General features: G+C 38.9%; 1 protein-coding gene across 2 annotated transcripts; it reads right to left on the bottom strand.

Annotated features, from left to right (window-relative positions):
• Positions 1–128: 128 nt before the first annotated feature.
• Positions 129–11,310, bottom strand: fdxr (ferredoxin reductase). 2 transcript variants are annotated; one of them, XM_053414270.1, is made up of 13 exons: positions 10,878–11,310; positions 10,020–10,142; positions 9,002–9,105; positions 8,195–8,290; positions 6,890–7,012; positions 6,697–6,810; positions 6,500–6,601; positions 6,081–6,188; positions 5,228–5,312; positions 3,120–3,319; positions 2,861–3,032; positions 2,586–2,759; positions 129–619 (listed from the first exon to the last, which is right to left on the bottom strand). In XM_053414270.1, the coding sequence occupies exons 1-13, from the start codon at positions 10,963–10,965 to the stop codon at positions 489–491; spliced, it is 1,620 nt and encodes a 539-aa protein (XP_053270245.1). In that variant the 5' UTR covers positions 10,966–11,310; the 3' UTR covers positions 129–488. The 2 variants fall into 2 exon arrangements, with proteins under 2 accessions (XP_053270245.1, XP_053270246.1); XM_053414271.1 differs by lacking the exon at positions 10,020–10,142 and having other exon boundaries at positions 10,878–11,309.
• Positions 11,311–16,437: the final 5,127 nt, after the last annotated feature.

Here is a 16,437-nt window from a genome sequence, read left to right as displayed (position 1 = left end):
CCTTAGATTTATTGCTGGAGAAATGCATTTTGTTTAGTTTCTCTGCTAAAGTTGTGATCGCTTTACAATGAACCCTTGGGTCAACACACTTGCTTGGGAAGGTGGCAGGAAATGACGTGAGATGGGAATAAAAATATATCAACTTTTATTTTCTTATTAAAGTTAATCATGACAATGATTAGGTGCAAGGATTTCTTAGCTACTATATATTTCACTCTAACATGAATGTAGTAAATAACAGTACAAGTTCATTATCATACATTGGATTTAATTTTTTTTGGATTCATCAGCTCAGTCTTTCAGTCTTAATTTTAGGAGACTGAGGGGAAAAACTGAGACCAAGGACTGAGGTAAAGTAGCAACTTGCTTTCTTTGTGAACAGTCTGAACAAAATTAAGTCCACGTTGGGTACTTCATAATGCCATTTGTCTTCTGTGTCCACGAGGGTCCCCTGCTGTAGTGTCCAGTGTTTATCTGAAAAACCACTGTTATGCTCGAGCCACCTCCAGCATTTCCTCCACAGTCAGCAGTTTCTCTCTGGGTTTTCCCACAGCTTCACCTCTCCTCACCTCCACAGTGTTGATCTTCTCCCAGTCTGAGAAAGTAACTGGTTTCACTCCTGTAAACAAAGATAAAACCACATTAGGCTCTGGCTTGATTGTATTGTTTTAGGTCATCGGACATCTACTGAACAAATCTGTGAAATACAGAAACCTTGCTGTGGTAAATGTTTGAAGTGAACATTTGTGCCAAATTTGAATGGATTCTCTCTAGGTGCCCTTAAGAAAATAAAAAGACCAAACGTGTTATCTCAGACTGTCTGATCGATTAGAGTTCCAAGTGTAAAACGACATTAGTTTCCGTTAGGTGTACCTAATAAACTGCCAACTGTGTGTAGAGATATCAAAAATAAGAATGGCACGCTGTAGACTGCATGATGCCAACAGTGCCCTTGTAAAACCATCTTTGTATTCAATAGACGCAGAATTTTTATGCGGATCTTCATAATTCACACACATTGATATCAGTCCCCTAAACATTGAAGATTTTCTTCATCAAGATTCATGAAATATTTCCTGGGAAAGGGGTGATTGTTAAAACGCCCAATCTCACAATGTCCAAACATGCTCTGCTATCTCTCAATATTAAAAAGTCCCTGAAGGCTATTTGATGGGTTCTTCCCTGACTCATATCACATCCTCCGCTTCGAAGTAACAAGAGCAGCAAAATAAAACACAGGTCGTAAAAACATGAGCACAGCAAAACTTAAGGAATCACAAATATTAGACAATACATATAAGGCAATATTCATTTAAAATTTGTTTTTTAATCAAATAGAATTAAAAGTCAGTTAAAATCAGGAAAGCCTCTCCGATAAAAGTCTGTTTTAACAAAGAATTTAAAAGAGATCACTGACTCAGCTGAACTGATTCCCTCAGGCAGATCATTCCCAGGTTCTGGAGCCCTCACAGCAAACGCTCCGTCCCATTTAGTTTTTAATCTAGTAGGATCTCAATGTATATGACGGCTCGTATAATACTAAAAGGTTTGATATGTAGCTGGGAGAAAGGCCATGGAGAGCTTTGAAAGTAATCAGTAAAATCGTAAAATCTATTCTAAAACATATAGGGAGCCAGTGTAAAGAAGCTGGAACAGGATGTGGTCATGTTTTTTGGTTCTGTTTAAAAGCCTGGCAGCTGGGATGTGTACAGTCTAGAGTGAAGGTTAAGTAACTAAAAAGGTTGTTACAATAGCTAAGCCAAGATGAAATAAAAGCATGTAAAATCGTCTGTATCTTTAAAGTTGAAATTAATCAACTTTCAGAAATATTTCGGGAATAATGATAAAAACATGATCGGAACCAGCTTTGCTGTGTGCTGCTCAGAAGTTAAATTGTTTTCAAATCAGATGCCAAGGGTTCTTTGCAGCAGGTTTGATGTGATCCAATAACAGACCTGCAGATGGCAGTATTTGTCTTGTCATCTGCTCAGGTCCAATTTAAATGATCTAGTTGTGGAAGGGCATCAGAGTAATCAAAATCTGGGGTAATAAAGGCTCTGATCAACTGTATCAGAGAAACTTCATTATATTTTAATGAATTTCGAGGCCAGTTTTTTTCCATCTTCGCTCTGATTTTCTACAATCCCTTTTACAGCTTCTTATAGTGTCAGTTATCCAAAGCAGTTGTCTTTCAGATGCCTTAATCCTAGCTTTAACTTTTAAAGCAACAATATTTCAGCATGACAGACACAATGAGTTAAAACAGTCAGTCGGATCAAGGGTAAGAGAATATTCAGACGGGTGCTGTCACTAAACCATGAGTGTATGACGAGTGGGATGGGACAGTATTAACCACTGGTGATTCACAGTCCAAAAATAAACATTTGTGGTCGGATATAATAAAATCTATTATTATTATTATTTAGATACATTGTGTTTGTGTTGCAGATAAATCATTGCGTTATGACCGGAATAGAGACAACAAAATATTGTGGAGTTTGACATGACACAGTTTGATTCAAACAACGTAGTTTGAACTCAAAGGTCAGATAACAGAGCTCAGCTGTGAGTGCAGACTGGATTACCTCTGTCTGCCAGCAGAGCACTGATGGTTTGTGAACCAGTCTTGGCAGCGGACACATCCAGTGTTCCTGACTCCATGTCCTCCACCAGCGATCGAGCTGTGTCAAAACTGTTGTTCATAGTCGTGCCTATCACACCAGTGGGGCCGGTTTTCAGCCAGCCACTACAATATAAACCTAAAAGAAACATGGATTCACTATTAATCTGGTTTGATACGTATCTACATATACACACACGTGTTACATACATTTGTTCATACACATATTGGATACAGTACCTGTAGCCTCTTGGACGCGGCCCATGGTGTTCGGGACGATGGCTTTGTGGGAGTCAAACGGCACTGATGGATCGATGGGAAGACTTTTGTAGCCGATGCTGTTGATGACCAGACCGCAGCTCACATCCTCCACTTCTCCAGTGAGCACTGCACGGGCCATTTCACCTGAACCCTGGTCGCAGAGAGGAAACCAACTTGAACCAAGCCAATGTAGCAGCTACAAATGCACGTCTACAAAAAGAATCCAGATCCTGTTTACCTCCAGCCTGTTGACCGCCAGTCGGATGCCAGCTGTTCTGTTGCGCTGGGGGTCGGCCAGGACCTCGACAGGGCTCCGGAAGAATCGAAACGCCCACGTGCGGGAGGCCTCCTTTCGTCTCTGCTGCTCCTTCTCCCCGGGGGTCTCCAGGGCAGTCTTCAACATCAACTCCGTCAGACGCTTCCTCGGCCTCGGCAGATCTGACACAGTAGAGAGAAATTATGATTACTCAAAACCCATTCCTTCAGAACTGCTTTTAATGCGAGAATATGATGTGTATTTTATATTTGTATGTGCGATTATGATATGTATTTTATATTTTTATGTGTGATTATGAAATGTGTTTTATATTTTGTACAAATACAAAATATAAAAATAAAAACTACATTTACTTGTTTTTACTTGCTACTCTGTTTTTTAACCTAAATAAAGTGTTTTGAGATTTGTTAAAAGTTCTTAAAGAAATAAAGACACTGTTTGATTGATTTTAAACTTAATGTTTAAAAATCAGAAAAATGTATTTTATAAAAAAAAAACAAAACAGGGCAACATTTTTAAAACCAATTTGACTTGTTATCGGGTCATATTACATTTATATAAAATGCTCCAAGGTGGTCTTGACTAGAACACACAAGAAACATCATCAAGTTGAAGGAATATGCGGCACTGAAGAAGGTGGTGATTTATAAAGCTTTTAACATCTCATGGTTAGGGTTAGGGTCATATCCACAGTAAAAACGTGCCTACAGCCGTTATGGCCTTCATCAGGACAAGTCCAAAATTGGCTGTCCTTCAGCTGTTTTACACCTTGTGCTCATATGATCAGTATGGACAAGTTAGCAGTCACATGAACCTATTGGATCCCCAGACTGAAGAGCACCAGAATTGTTTATTGACAGAATTATGTACAGAAAATATCCAACTTTTAAGTGAACTAAATCCTCTAAAGCCTCTTGTAAACGAAAAAGAAAACCTTTTTTTTTTTTAGTTGAGTTGTTTTTGATTATGATTATTATGTGTGCGTGTGTGGGTGTACCAGTTATTAAAAACCCATGTCAAGAAAAACCGGATCTACAAATCCCCACCTCTGCCAAAACACACCGGTTTGTTTGTTTGAGAGCCTGACCAGTACAGACTTTTGGAGGCTGATGGAAATATTAGGTAGCAAACATTTCTGATATCCATATAGCGACCTATAGACATATTTTAAATAATTTGTTAGTGATCCTAAGATATAGTCGTCAAACCCATATGACACAGAAATTAAACAGAGGCTTGATAATTTACTATTTAACCATAAACCTTATTATAAATAACTATAAATAAAAAGAAATTACAAATAAAACCACAATATCGAATTTGACTTAAGAGAATAAAATGTAGAAATGTAATCATTAAGCCCAATTCTTTCTGGATTGTTTATTCTATTGTCATATCCACGATCCAAGCTAAGCAGTGACGTGTCTGTTAAAAGCTCAAATCAGCCGATTTAGTTTTTTCTTTCTGGAAAATTGTTTGGACTCACTGCCGTTCAGAAATGTCCCGTCACTGTACACGCATATGTGTAACATCTGGAAACAAAACAAGACACAAGCCACCAGTTTCTAACATCGTCCTTCACTCCCTGCAGATCAAGGTTCTCATTTAACCATGAACAGAGGCGAGGAGGATGTTATCGCTGTAAACATTAAACATCAATTAGCTCAATGTCATTTCTCCGACAAGGATGAGGAAAAACAAAAAGGGCCCGAGGACATAGATGCAGGGTTTTACTCCAGCAGAAACCATTTTCAATAGAAGCTGGTTAATAGCAGCTGGTTAACAGTTCACCATACATAACAAGTTCCACCTGTTAACCACGACATTCACGTCTTCCCTAATTGTCAAGCCGTTAAGCCCACACTAATGTCTCGTGAATACCCATTTTCAGCCCATGCAGTCATCTCAAATGATTTTGCTGCTTGTGTGGTAGGTAAAAAAAAAAAGAAAAGTATAACATGGACTTAAAAGGTTATATACTTAAATTATTATGCTTTGTTAGGAGCAGGTGGATGAGGCATCCACCCCCATGAAGAGGAAAAGTATTAAGATAAAATGGTATGTCCCACCTTTAGGAGCCCCTGTGATGCCCTCGAAATCAGCCAACACCATCTCAGGTCTGGTGCCCGGCAGGTTCACCATTTCTCTAAGCTCCTGCAGACCAGGAGAACACAACAAATGGGTTAGAAAATGTCAAATTGTTGGTTTAAAGTTCTGCCTTTTCACCACCGCCATGGAGGTTATGTTTTCACCTCTGATTGTAAGCAGGATTATGCAAAATATTAATAAAGCAGATTTCCATGAAACTTGGATGGAACATGGGTCAAGGAAGAAACCATAAACTTTTTGGGCAGATACATTTATCACTTTCTTTAACTTCCCGACATATATAACTTTTTTTAACATTTTCACTGATTTCTTAGGGATAATTTAGGGATCTTAATGAAATAAATCAACCATTCTTCCATAATACAGACAATGGGTGCATGATGTGCATGGTTTTGTTGGTTTAGCTAGAGGCTTGATTGCCATAGCAGTTACAAACTGAGCTTTATCTTCATAGTTTTCACCTGTATTTCTACCTCTATGAGCAAAATATTCTGAAAAATCTTATGATTGTCTGTCTGGCTTATATTGATTCTCTTGCTGTTGCAATTGAACAATGTTTATCCTTTCAATGGCTCGGCCTGGTGATGTTGACTATATACACTGTAGCTGTGTCTTCATGTTTCTGCCATGTTCATGTATGTTTTTTTGTCCTATAGTGGCAAGCCAGTGTGGCGGATGTGACTGTCTGACATGAACTGCCACTGATCACATTTTGGTTACTATCGCACGTATGCTGCATTTGAAAAGCAACATAATGGTAAATTTTTTCTTCTCAAAGGCCATTACAAATAACTAGTGTTGCTTCTCACACACCTTGATTGTGCAAGCCACTTGTACCGGTCCTCTTCTGCCAACTATAAGCACCCTGCGGACGTGGCTCTCTGCCAGGGCCTCCAGAGCGGGTTTGGTGATGTCAGTTTGCTGTTATGAAATATAAAGACATTTTCCATCAGCTGTTCAATAACAACCCTCAGAAACTAAAATCATTTCAGAGAGGTGGAAAAGTTGATGATTTTGAAAGATGCTACAGAGATTTCTGTGTTGTTGTGAACATGACTGAGCAAAGAATCTCCCATTGCGTTGTGCATGTGTGGAAGTCAAACTGCGGAGACCTCCTTTTTCTTCATTAATCCTCCATGAGCCTTCGAAATTGATGACCCTGGTTTGCGGTTAATTTGCTGTTATGCTTTACTATGTTTTTTTCTTTAATAACCCGTCTGCATGTTTCTCACCTTTAAAATGTCAACGGGCGAGAGAAGGACCCTCGCCACATCCAGAGCCACGTTACCTTGACCCAGAATCACAGCCGTTTCACAGCTCAGGTCTGGACTCAGCTGAACAGAAAGACAAAGACGTGAGAGGGAAGTGATGAGTAATAATCTGATGACCATCCACATGGTTTATGGGTAACATTCACTGTAACGGCTACCTGTCGAAGGCTGGGCAGCCCGTTGTACCAGCCCACAAAGTCTTTGGCAGAGTGCACCCCAGCCAAGTCCTCTCCTGGGACCCCTAAACTCCTGTTTCCCTCTGCCCCATAACTCTGCCAAAAAACATATACAATTCATATAAATGCTCATTTATTAAAAGGTGCGTAACGGTGCAGACAGTGTTGTTCTTACCAGTATGACTGCATGGTAGGCTTCCTGCAGCTCCTTAACACTCACATCCTTCCCCACATTGACATTACCATAGAAGCTACAGCGCGAATGATTGGCCGTCTGCGTGAATGTGTTGATGACGTTCTGAGGAGGTGAAAGATCGGACGTGTTAAAATAGATAAATTAAAAATGGATTTATCGCTCTTGCAGAATCACAAACCTAAATCAGCATCCATTCAGTGTGATGATGACTACAGGTATATCTCATTATCAGTGTGATGGAAAAGTTGAGGAAGATACAGGCATCAGTTTGCTTTAGGAACCTTATTTACATACCGCAAAATCGAGTAAACAACCCTTTTTTAACCCACTTTCTCTAGTGGGACCTGTGCTCACAACCTAGCACCGTGTAGCTTGATTAGCATTCACATGAGAACACCAGAATTGGCTGGTCTGCCACTGTTCTCTTGACAGAGGAGAGCAGGTTCACACTGAAAACATGTGAAAGGCTTGAAAGAGTCAGGAGAAGATGTGGCCCTTATGCTGTCAGTCACATCATCAGGCATGACCAGTTTGGCAGTGGGTCAGTGATGTCTGGGAGGCATATGTATGGAATAATTTGGAGTTAAAGATCTGTCTCCTCTGTAACTGTCACATTTTTTACCTCTCTCTTTACCCTGAATATCCCCATTTCAGGTTTTGTGGGGCTAATTGCATCATCAAGCTTCTTTCGGTTTGTTCCCAATATTCATGATAGTTTAAACCGATTAGCAGTATCTACTTAGTGTCTGCATCTACAGTGAGTGACGTACGTGCTGGTTGAACACATGAGGAGGGTTTTGAAATGTAGTTAATCTGTTAAGAAATAGACAGTAAACAGATTAAGTGCATTCATTGTACTGGGTGTTAGTGACTGAAATACCAACCCCAGTTTCCACCTGCGTGAGAGGGATCTGTCTGTTTTCTTTTCATTCCAATCTATGTGGGAATTTCCTGAGCTTCTGAGCCAAGATTTTTTACTTTCAGTTATTGCATCAACACATCACCTCAGGTGACATCACCCTCTCGTTGAGCAAGTCTACTTTCCATTGGACATGTTTATCTTGTTAAGTAATTGCCATTATTCGTGGGAGTAAATTTTCCGACAGGTTGGAAGACACAGCTCGAGTTCAGCGAAGGCAAAGAGATTATATCTAAACTATTAAAGCATAAAAAAACCCGCAGGTAACTGAAATCTAGCTAGGTGGAAACAGAGTCCTGTACTTCTAGGATAAAAGCTGTTGGGCAATTGACTGTTCCCTAGAGCTTCTCATTAAAGATAGAGACCTTGACTTCAGGATGATCGGGGGCCACTCCAAACCGGACCAGGCCGAAGGGGACGGGCAGACGCTCATAAAAGTCCACCTCAATATCTTGACGAGCCTGTGGAGACCAACAAGAGAAAAAACAGACACAAATGTGAAAGATTCTTCTTATAGTTGCTGCAAATATAAAATTACTAGAAAGAAGACTTCTGATGGGACCATGGTCCATGTCAAGATAACACCAACACCCTCTTGTATTTCTCTCTTAGTGAGGACACTCATTGCCATAATGCATTTGCCAGCCCCTTACCCAAACCATAACCATCACAACTTAATGCCTAACCCTAAGACGGTTTGAAATAAAAGAAAACCACCAACTATATAGAACTCAAATAAAGAAAATTTAGATTTCATGTAAAATATAATATGACATAATATATATTTATGTAAAAATATAATACACATCTGATCTGCATTGCTTATTGTGAAAAAATAAATGTTTTCATTATTAGATATGTCTGTGAAAGGCTCATAATAGCAAATTTTCATTGGCGAACCAATAAATCGTCCGGACTCTAACATAGAGGCGCACATTCTGTGTCATATCTATATTATACCTGTATCTCTATACAGTGTCATAAAGGACCATTTCCCCCCTGGATATTAAGATAAATAGATAAATAAAATACTGGAATGTTCGGCCAAGCTGTTAAGTCTTAACAATAACAGTGTTTTTAGTGGATCAGGGAGGGAGCGCCCAACAACCTTGTTTGATATGGGACAACACTACACACTCAAAACGCGCAAGTGTGTACTACCTTAAACATACCTTGATCAAATGCTGTGCCGTGTAGAAACCCGCTGGACCACTTCCTACAATACACACCTTCGGGCTGCTGGAGTAAAAAGATGCTGGTCCACGCCCACTTACAACTGCACAAACAACGGAGAGGATAAAGCTGAAAGCACACACCTAATCCTTCAGTAGATTCTTTACTAAAAACTGAAAAGACTGAACATGAGAGTGAAATGTCTTCTTTGGGTGTGATATAAGATTCAGGAGGGTATTAATATCTGTGTAGCTTCTCACCCACGACATGGTGTCTTCACATGCACAGAGTACAAGTCCAGTTGCTTATTTAGAGTGGAGGAAGTACATTTACTTTATTGCTGTACTTTAGATTTAATTTTACTTTACACTTTTATTACACAACATGCATCAAAACATATCTGTACTTTTATTAGAGTGGCCAAGATGTATGACACAAAATACATAAATGCAAACACCACTACACATCTACAAAAGCCACAAAATGGAAACACAACCGGAACGGAAGAGATGTTTGTTTTTTTATCTTGCTACGGTCAAGTGAAGCCGTCGTTTGTGAAAGCTTTGTCAAGGCCTGCTTCAAATGTGATGTTTGCCTATTTGAGGTTTTCATGGTACAAGTGCTTAGAGCATCCAAAAAGGAGGAACGAAGCTTAACTGCAACACCTCAAAGAGACAATTGGCTACTGGCTTGTCAAGGGTTTTCGTAAATGGCCGCTCACTTGAACCTTTACAACCAGGACTTGACCAAAGTATGTAGCTCATTTCATTGTCAACCTTCCTTGTCGCTCACTTCCATTGTGATTGTGTTTCCATTTGGTGACCTGTAGTTGTGTTGTGTTTTTTTTGCATTTATGTTTTCTGTAAATGCGCTTGTGTGAGAAGTCTTGGGCCACCATACTTTATACTTCACTAAAAATGTCTAATTCAAACCATATCAAGGATGAGGGGGCAATTGGTTCACTGATCTAATCAGACTGATTAGGAAGGAGAGCTTGGTCCTGGGACATCCCCTTACCCCAGTGGAGGTGGTAGGACAGATGAGAATGAGGAGCCAGACAGTCATCTGTCATGGAGAACCAGTCCCACCCCCTGCTGGACACCATCACAGCACTGGGCAACTCCTCAGTGACAGACTGACCTACCCACAGGAGATAGAGGTGAACCAGGCCGATGCTTCCTGCTGCTGTCAGACTGTATAAACAGCTCTGCTCCCAGGAGACCACATGCACCATGTATATATTTATATCTCCCTCAACTGTGCAATGACCAGCTTCTATCCATGCAATTTCAATATCATATTATGTGCAATACTGTCAACATTATTCTAATAACAGTTTTAACCGTAATTATTAATAATAACAGTAAATAATAACTATTATCTTTGTAACTACCACTAATATTAATAACAACCATAAAAACTGCAGTAAGGAGAGTTAACGATATAGTAGACCGTTACTTGAGTACATATTATTTATTTATTTGTACTTTTACTTAAGTAAAATGTTTGAATACTTCCTCCACCACTGCCTATGTACACTTCTACAACTCCTGACAAATGGTACTGATATCAGATCTCTGTAGTGTTAACTATTTGTCTGAATGACAAATCAGGCATTAAGTTGTTCAATATCATATTTCACTAACATAAGTGCAGCGTGGAACATTTGATATGCTGAATCAGCGAGTGAAGTCCATGGTTAAAGTGTTGCGCATTATCTTCGAGAAGAGGTATCAGGTTTGGACAATAAGCATATCAAATAACTCATAATTGACTGAATTTTGTATTGGATCTGGTTCGTGCTCCGTCCACACAGTAAAATCAGCCCTGAACTGATGGAGCTTCAGGTTGAACATGAAACATCTGTTCACTCACCACCATGAACCGGTCTCAACCACCGGCTCCTTCCTGATGTCCACGGCTTCAGCCCGGACCACAGAAACCTGTGGCCGCTCATCTTCATTTCTTTTCAATCCCTGTCTTCAGAGGAGCTGTTCGGCTTTGGACCAGTAAATAGTCCGACCCGGGCTGTTGTTGTTTACCTGGTGTTTCCCCTGCTGCTGCTCATGTCTTTGCTGTGAGGCTAGGTCAGTCTGTCTGTCTGTCTGTCTGTCCCGTGTTTACGCTCCCCGAGCTAGCCAGCTAATGCTTTCAGCTAACTACCTCCACGCTTACCCAACTTTGATTATTTTAATAAACAAATAATAAGTTATCATAAATTTACATCATTATCAGGACTGTTTTGAGGCTGCGCCATGTGTTACACCTGCTACGGTCCGTGGGAAACCGGGAGTGGAGTTCATTAGTTCCACAGCAAGTTTACCTATGTGTTTTTTCTTTTTTTTTTATCTTAATCTTAATCTTAATCTTAATCTTAAATATTTTTCACAGTAAAGTTTTCTCTCTGAGACTGAAATCAGGGCATCAGTATTTAAAGCCTAAGTGTTGAAATGCAAAGACCATAAAAATATAAACATTATACTTTGAAAGTGGAAAAACACCTGATTTATGATTATGTGCTTTACGTTATATAAACTACTCTGCCCAGATTTGTTCTGTAACCTATCATGTTCCAATTTAAAAGTAAGCAATTTTTTTCTGGAAATTAATGAAGATTTAAAATATATACAAACAAAGAGTTCACAAGGAAAACTCGGAAAAAGTTTAAATTTAATGCACATATCAAGTCAGTAAGAAAACTGTATTTCACATATGTTTGAAGGTTCGTAACCTATTAATGAGACACAAGGGAAAGAAATATCTACATTTATCAAAACTACAAAAGTCAAGCAAACATGTTGCGCCATATGATACTGAAAACAAAAAGCTCGCTCTGCAACCTTCTACACCACGATTCACAGGCATTGCTTCTGTACACCACACATCACCCAGGAAGTGGCAGCTCACTCACCTTTCTGCAAAAAAAAACTTATTTGTGTACAAAAGGAAATGAAAAGCAGAACACGAGGGGAGACACCTTTTATGGGTTGAGTACGAAAGACGTCTCAGTGGTGTGCAACAAACCAAATCTATGATACATCTACAGCTTACTTGAAAAAAGTTTTCTCAAAGCGCCATATCTTATCTTTACCTTTGCACAAACTTGCAGCACTGCAGGATTCCCCTAAAGACCAATGTATTTGCTGATGTGATCAAGTAGGGATTTTTCTGAACTCTCTGCTGTGGGCTGTCAGGTCTGAAGACATACGTCATACTTACTCTTACGCATCTGAAAATCAGTGCTCCAATGACAAGAAAAAAGATAACGATCAACAAAAAATTCAGTTGAGCTGTATATATATATTTAGATATATATATTTTATTTCATATTTAAAAATTTTGATATTCTATTTTACACTATTTTATTCAAATTTTGTCTTTGTTTTTTTTATTCTTGAGCATTGTTAGAAGATCTGTGACTCAAGCATTTCATTGCCAGCGACTGCTTAATTGTTATCTCTGTGCATTTGATAATAAAACTCTTGAATCTTGACTCTTGAATCTTGTTTGTGTTTGTGAGTGGCAAGTTGTAACTATGGTTTAGGTTGGAGTAAGTCTCCAGGAAATCAATCTAAGTCAATGCAATGCCATGATAATGGGATATTCTCCATCTTGTCCTGTTATAAAATTAATAATAAAACAATAATAATTATTACTTTTGTGCAGGAAAACTCCCCTGACCAGGTGTCTCACTGCTGTGATACTGTCTACCTGACAGGATGGAACCCTTATTTGGCGGTGCCTCACTGCTATGACCTTGATAAACAGGATGTATGCCCTTATTTGGTGATGTTTTCTTCCAACTGCTACAGCGGACAGACACAGCAGATAGACAGAGATGATGATCTTGTGTCTTTCATGTCTTTTTTTCATATTATGTCTTATGAAACGTCTCTTTGTATAAGTTCTGGCTTTTGTGAACTTGCGGCCAGTTCCATTTTGAGCACCCGTTCTTGTTGTTTAAACTCTCCAGAGCTAATTATTATAAAGACCAAAGGCAACTCCGGTGAGAGAATTTCATTATTTCAAATCTCAAGATGAATTTCCATCACACTTTATTTCCATAGCACATTTACAGCTGTTACAAAGGGCTTCACAAAGAGGACAAGTAAAAACAAGAATACAAATCATCAAAGAAAAGAAGCAAATTAATACAATATCATTATTATATACAAGAAATTTAAGAACTTAGATCAAATAAAACATTTTAAGGTACTACAAAATATAGTTATATACATATAAACTAAAAGCATGTTTGAGTTTTTGTCGCCTGACATACTTTTTATTATCTGAAAACCAAAGTCACAACTTATGTTCTAATGTAATACTTTACATTTATCCATATAGTCTGGACCTCTTGTCACATTTGAAAAGGAATAAATACATGTTTGTGTATCGAAATCTTTTTTCCTCTTTATTGCCTGCACCATGAAGGGCTCTCAACCCCCATAAACCCTATGGACTACACTCTTAGGAATCAGGGTTCCAAAAGGGTTTTGCTTAAAGGAGACCTTTTATGCTTTTTTTGTTGTCCTCTAGTGGGTTGTATATGTTTTTTTGTGAATGCATATGGTTTGCATGGTTCAAAATTCCAAAGTCCAAAGCAGAAGGAGCTCGTCTCTCTCACAGTCAAGATGGGGTTCAATGGCATAATACACGCCCAGCGCCTAGTCGGACACGCCCCCAATTTAAATGGCAAAGTGCAACCTAAGCTGGGTCGAGAGGAGGGAGGAGGAGAGAGCAGCGTTTGTAATGAGAGTAAAGTTTCGGTTTTATTGCTTATTGCAGGTGCTAACGGGAAATCTAAAATCAACAGAGTATAACCAAAGTGACCATTGTCTGTTCACAGCTTCCTTTCGTCCTGACAACTGTAACTCATCACCAGGTGACCAGTCATTCTAGCAAGGGGATAAACCTTTCCAAGTAATGCCCCAAATAAAAATTAGGAACCCCAAAAACGAGCATAATAGGTCTCCTTCAAGGGCTTTGGTTCTATCGAGAGCTATTTGCTTCTAGAGAACCTTTTTTTTTTTTTTTTTAAATAGTGTTCTTTGTAAAACTTAGGGTTTCATTAATAACCATGTGTAGATTCACCTTTACCAGCTACAATGACAAAAGGCTAATATATAAATCACATTGTATTTTTCTGTTAAAAAAAATGCAATAACTTGCTTTAAGTTAGTTAGATGATAAAAAGGTTTTGAAACTATTTTTATTACGTAAGATTTCAAATGCAGGACTTTAACTTTTGATTCATAGTTGTACTGGTACTTTTACATCGGTAAAGAATCAATGAGTTATTTCACCACCACCATTTTCGAGAGCCTGCTCAGATGACACAAACCCGATGATCCTGCAAACTGACGACGACGTCTTTCCTTTTGGATCTCATACCCCCAAAAATATCCATCCTCTCTCTCACCTCCTTTCACTCACACACACACACACACACACACACACACACACACACACACACACACACACACACACACACACACACACACACTGACGGCCCTTTTAGTCAAAGACAAGTATCATATTGACTCGTATTAATCTGCACAAGAACCCAAAAATATTTTCACATGGATCAATCGGTATAAAGACGTGCAGATATCATATTCGTTACATGTCAGCATTCGTCAGGCGGCGATGAAGAGTCTGGAGGAGTGTAGTCTCCCTGAAACTTTTTTCTTATTATGTGTTTGAGGAACAGGAACAACAAGGGTATGGCGACAGTGAGGAGAACACAAACACCAAATACAGCAGGAACCTTGCTGACCAGTTCAGATTGCTGACTTTTTCCCGGTTCTAGGTCTGACAAGACAAAACATGTACCTCAGGGTTAAATACAATTCACATACACACCTACACAAGTTCTGATACTCTGTCAAATCTCTCTTTGACACATTATATAGGTGTGCTCTCTCCTAGTTCTTCTGTTACAACTATTTTAATCATTTTACAATGTTTTATATTCTTATCTGTAACATTTTGTAGCTATGCATGTCTGCCCAATTGCTGTGTGATCTTTAAATTGCTTCTGATTGTTTCAATTGTAAAGTACCTTGTATCTGTGGTTCAAACAGTGCTATATACATTTAACAAAAACTAAAATATTTGTGAAAGATACTCACCAGGTGGAGTGAAGACTTCAACTTTGATAGTATTTGATTTGGCTTGACCACAGTCTGTGAATACTTCGAACGTCCAGTTATTTGATTTGGTGACATTTGGCACATTCAGCAACACATAATTAGGATGTTTAACTTTAGGGAAGTCCTCTGTTCCGTTATTTCTCTTCAGCTGTACTTTTTTAATTGTACAATTAGGCTTGTCAATGTCATAACGTACAGAACAGTTAATTGGGCAAAGTTGTCCAGCTTCAACTTCCACTCTTTCGGGGCACCACACCAACACTCCTGGACGACAAAGAAAAGGTACAAGAAATGAGTTATGTTCTTCTGCGCTTAAAAAAAAATCAGTATGCAGTGTATTTACTTATGAGTATGAGCAACATAAAAATACCTTTTGACGAGGCACTGCTTTGTAGAAAGTAGGTAGCAGCGCAGAGAAGATTCAAACATATCCACACACAGGACATGGTGGAACACGCTGTCTGTCTTTAGAATCTGAAAGACAGAAGAAAATACGTTGAGACATGAGGTAACCCTGTGCCTCAGGTCGTAGAGCTGAACACGGCTCACCTTTTGTCAAAGAGTGAGGCAACAGTCACACAAATAACAGATGCTTGTCTTAACTGTATTCATTTGTTATTTCAAACCTAAAATCATCTCAGGTTTAGTATGTTCAAATTCAAGCATGTTTGCCACACTCTTCTATGAAGCCCATATCTGTATAATAACTAATTGCCACTGTTACAATTGCTCATCCAAATAGTTTTCTTTGTAAATGCGAATGATTGTAAATGTGCTGCTTTATGCGTGATGGATACAAATTCTTAATTTCAACCAGTGAGCATTGTCAACAGAGACATACTACACAACCCTGATACTGGGAGGCAGATCCCAAAGCTAGATAGCAGGGACCGAGAGACATAACAAGAAAGAGAAAATGCAACAAAACCTTGCAGAGTCTTTCCAGGAAAGGAGTTTTACGGGAAACATTAAAGTTGCGTAATTTCACTACCTGCATTTTATATTTTCAAGAAAAGCAAAAAGACAAGAGAAGCACAATACACACCATATCAATATAAAGAGTGACTGATATTATAAGCAGCCACAACGACATAAAAGTTCTGTAGGGTTGTGATCACTGGCATTGTGCATATGTTGAATTTGTGCGATATGAATCTAAACTGTTGACATGAAGTGGTGAGAGAGGCAAGTCACACAGGTTCATGCAGTTTTTTCTTTAACTGTCGCCATCTACCACTAATTCCTAGGGTAGGAATATTGTACTTTGACCCTCTTTGTGA

This window comes from Pleuronectes platessa, chromosome 21 (assembly GCF_947347685.1).
Source record: "Pleuronectes platessa chromosome 21, fPlePla1.1, whole genome shotgun sequence".
Classification (NCBI taxonomy): domain Eukaryota; kingdom Metazoa; phylum Chordata; class Actinopteri; order Pleuronectiformes; family Pleuronectidae; genus Pleuronectes; species Pleuronectes platessa.
The sequence above is the reverse complement of the archived record's forward strand: the minus strand, read 5'-3'. Positions and strand labels throughout refer to the sequence as shown.

Coding starts and splice junctions, on each gene's coding strand:
- fdxr (XM_053414270.1), bottom strand. CDS start 10,965: ATGAAGATGAGCGGCCACAGGTTTCTGTGGTCCGGGCTGAAGCCGTGG. Junction 9,106..10,019: donor GTCCTACCACCTCCACTGGG/GTAAGGGGATGT, acceptor TTGTTTGTGCAG/TTGTAAGTGGGCGTGGACCA. Junction 5,313..6,080: donor AAGTGGCTTGCACAATCAAG/GTGTGTGAGAAG, acceptor CCTGGTCTGCAG/GAGCTTAGAGAAATGGTGAA.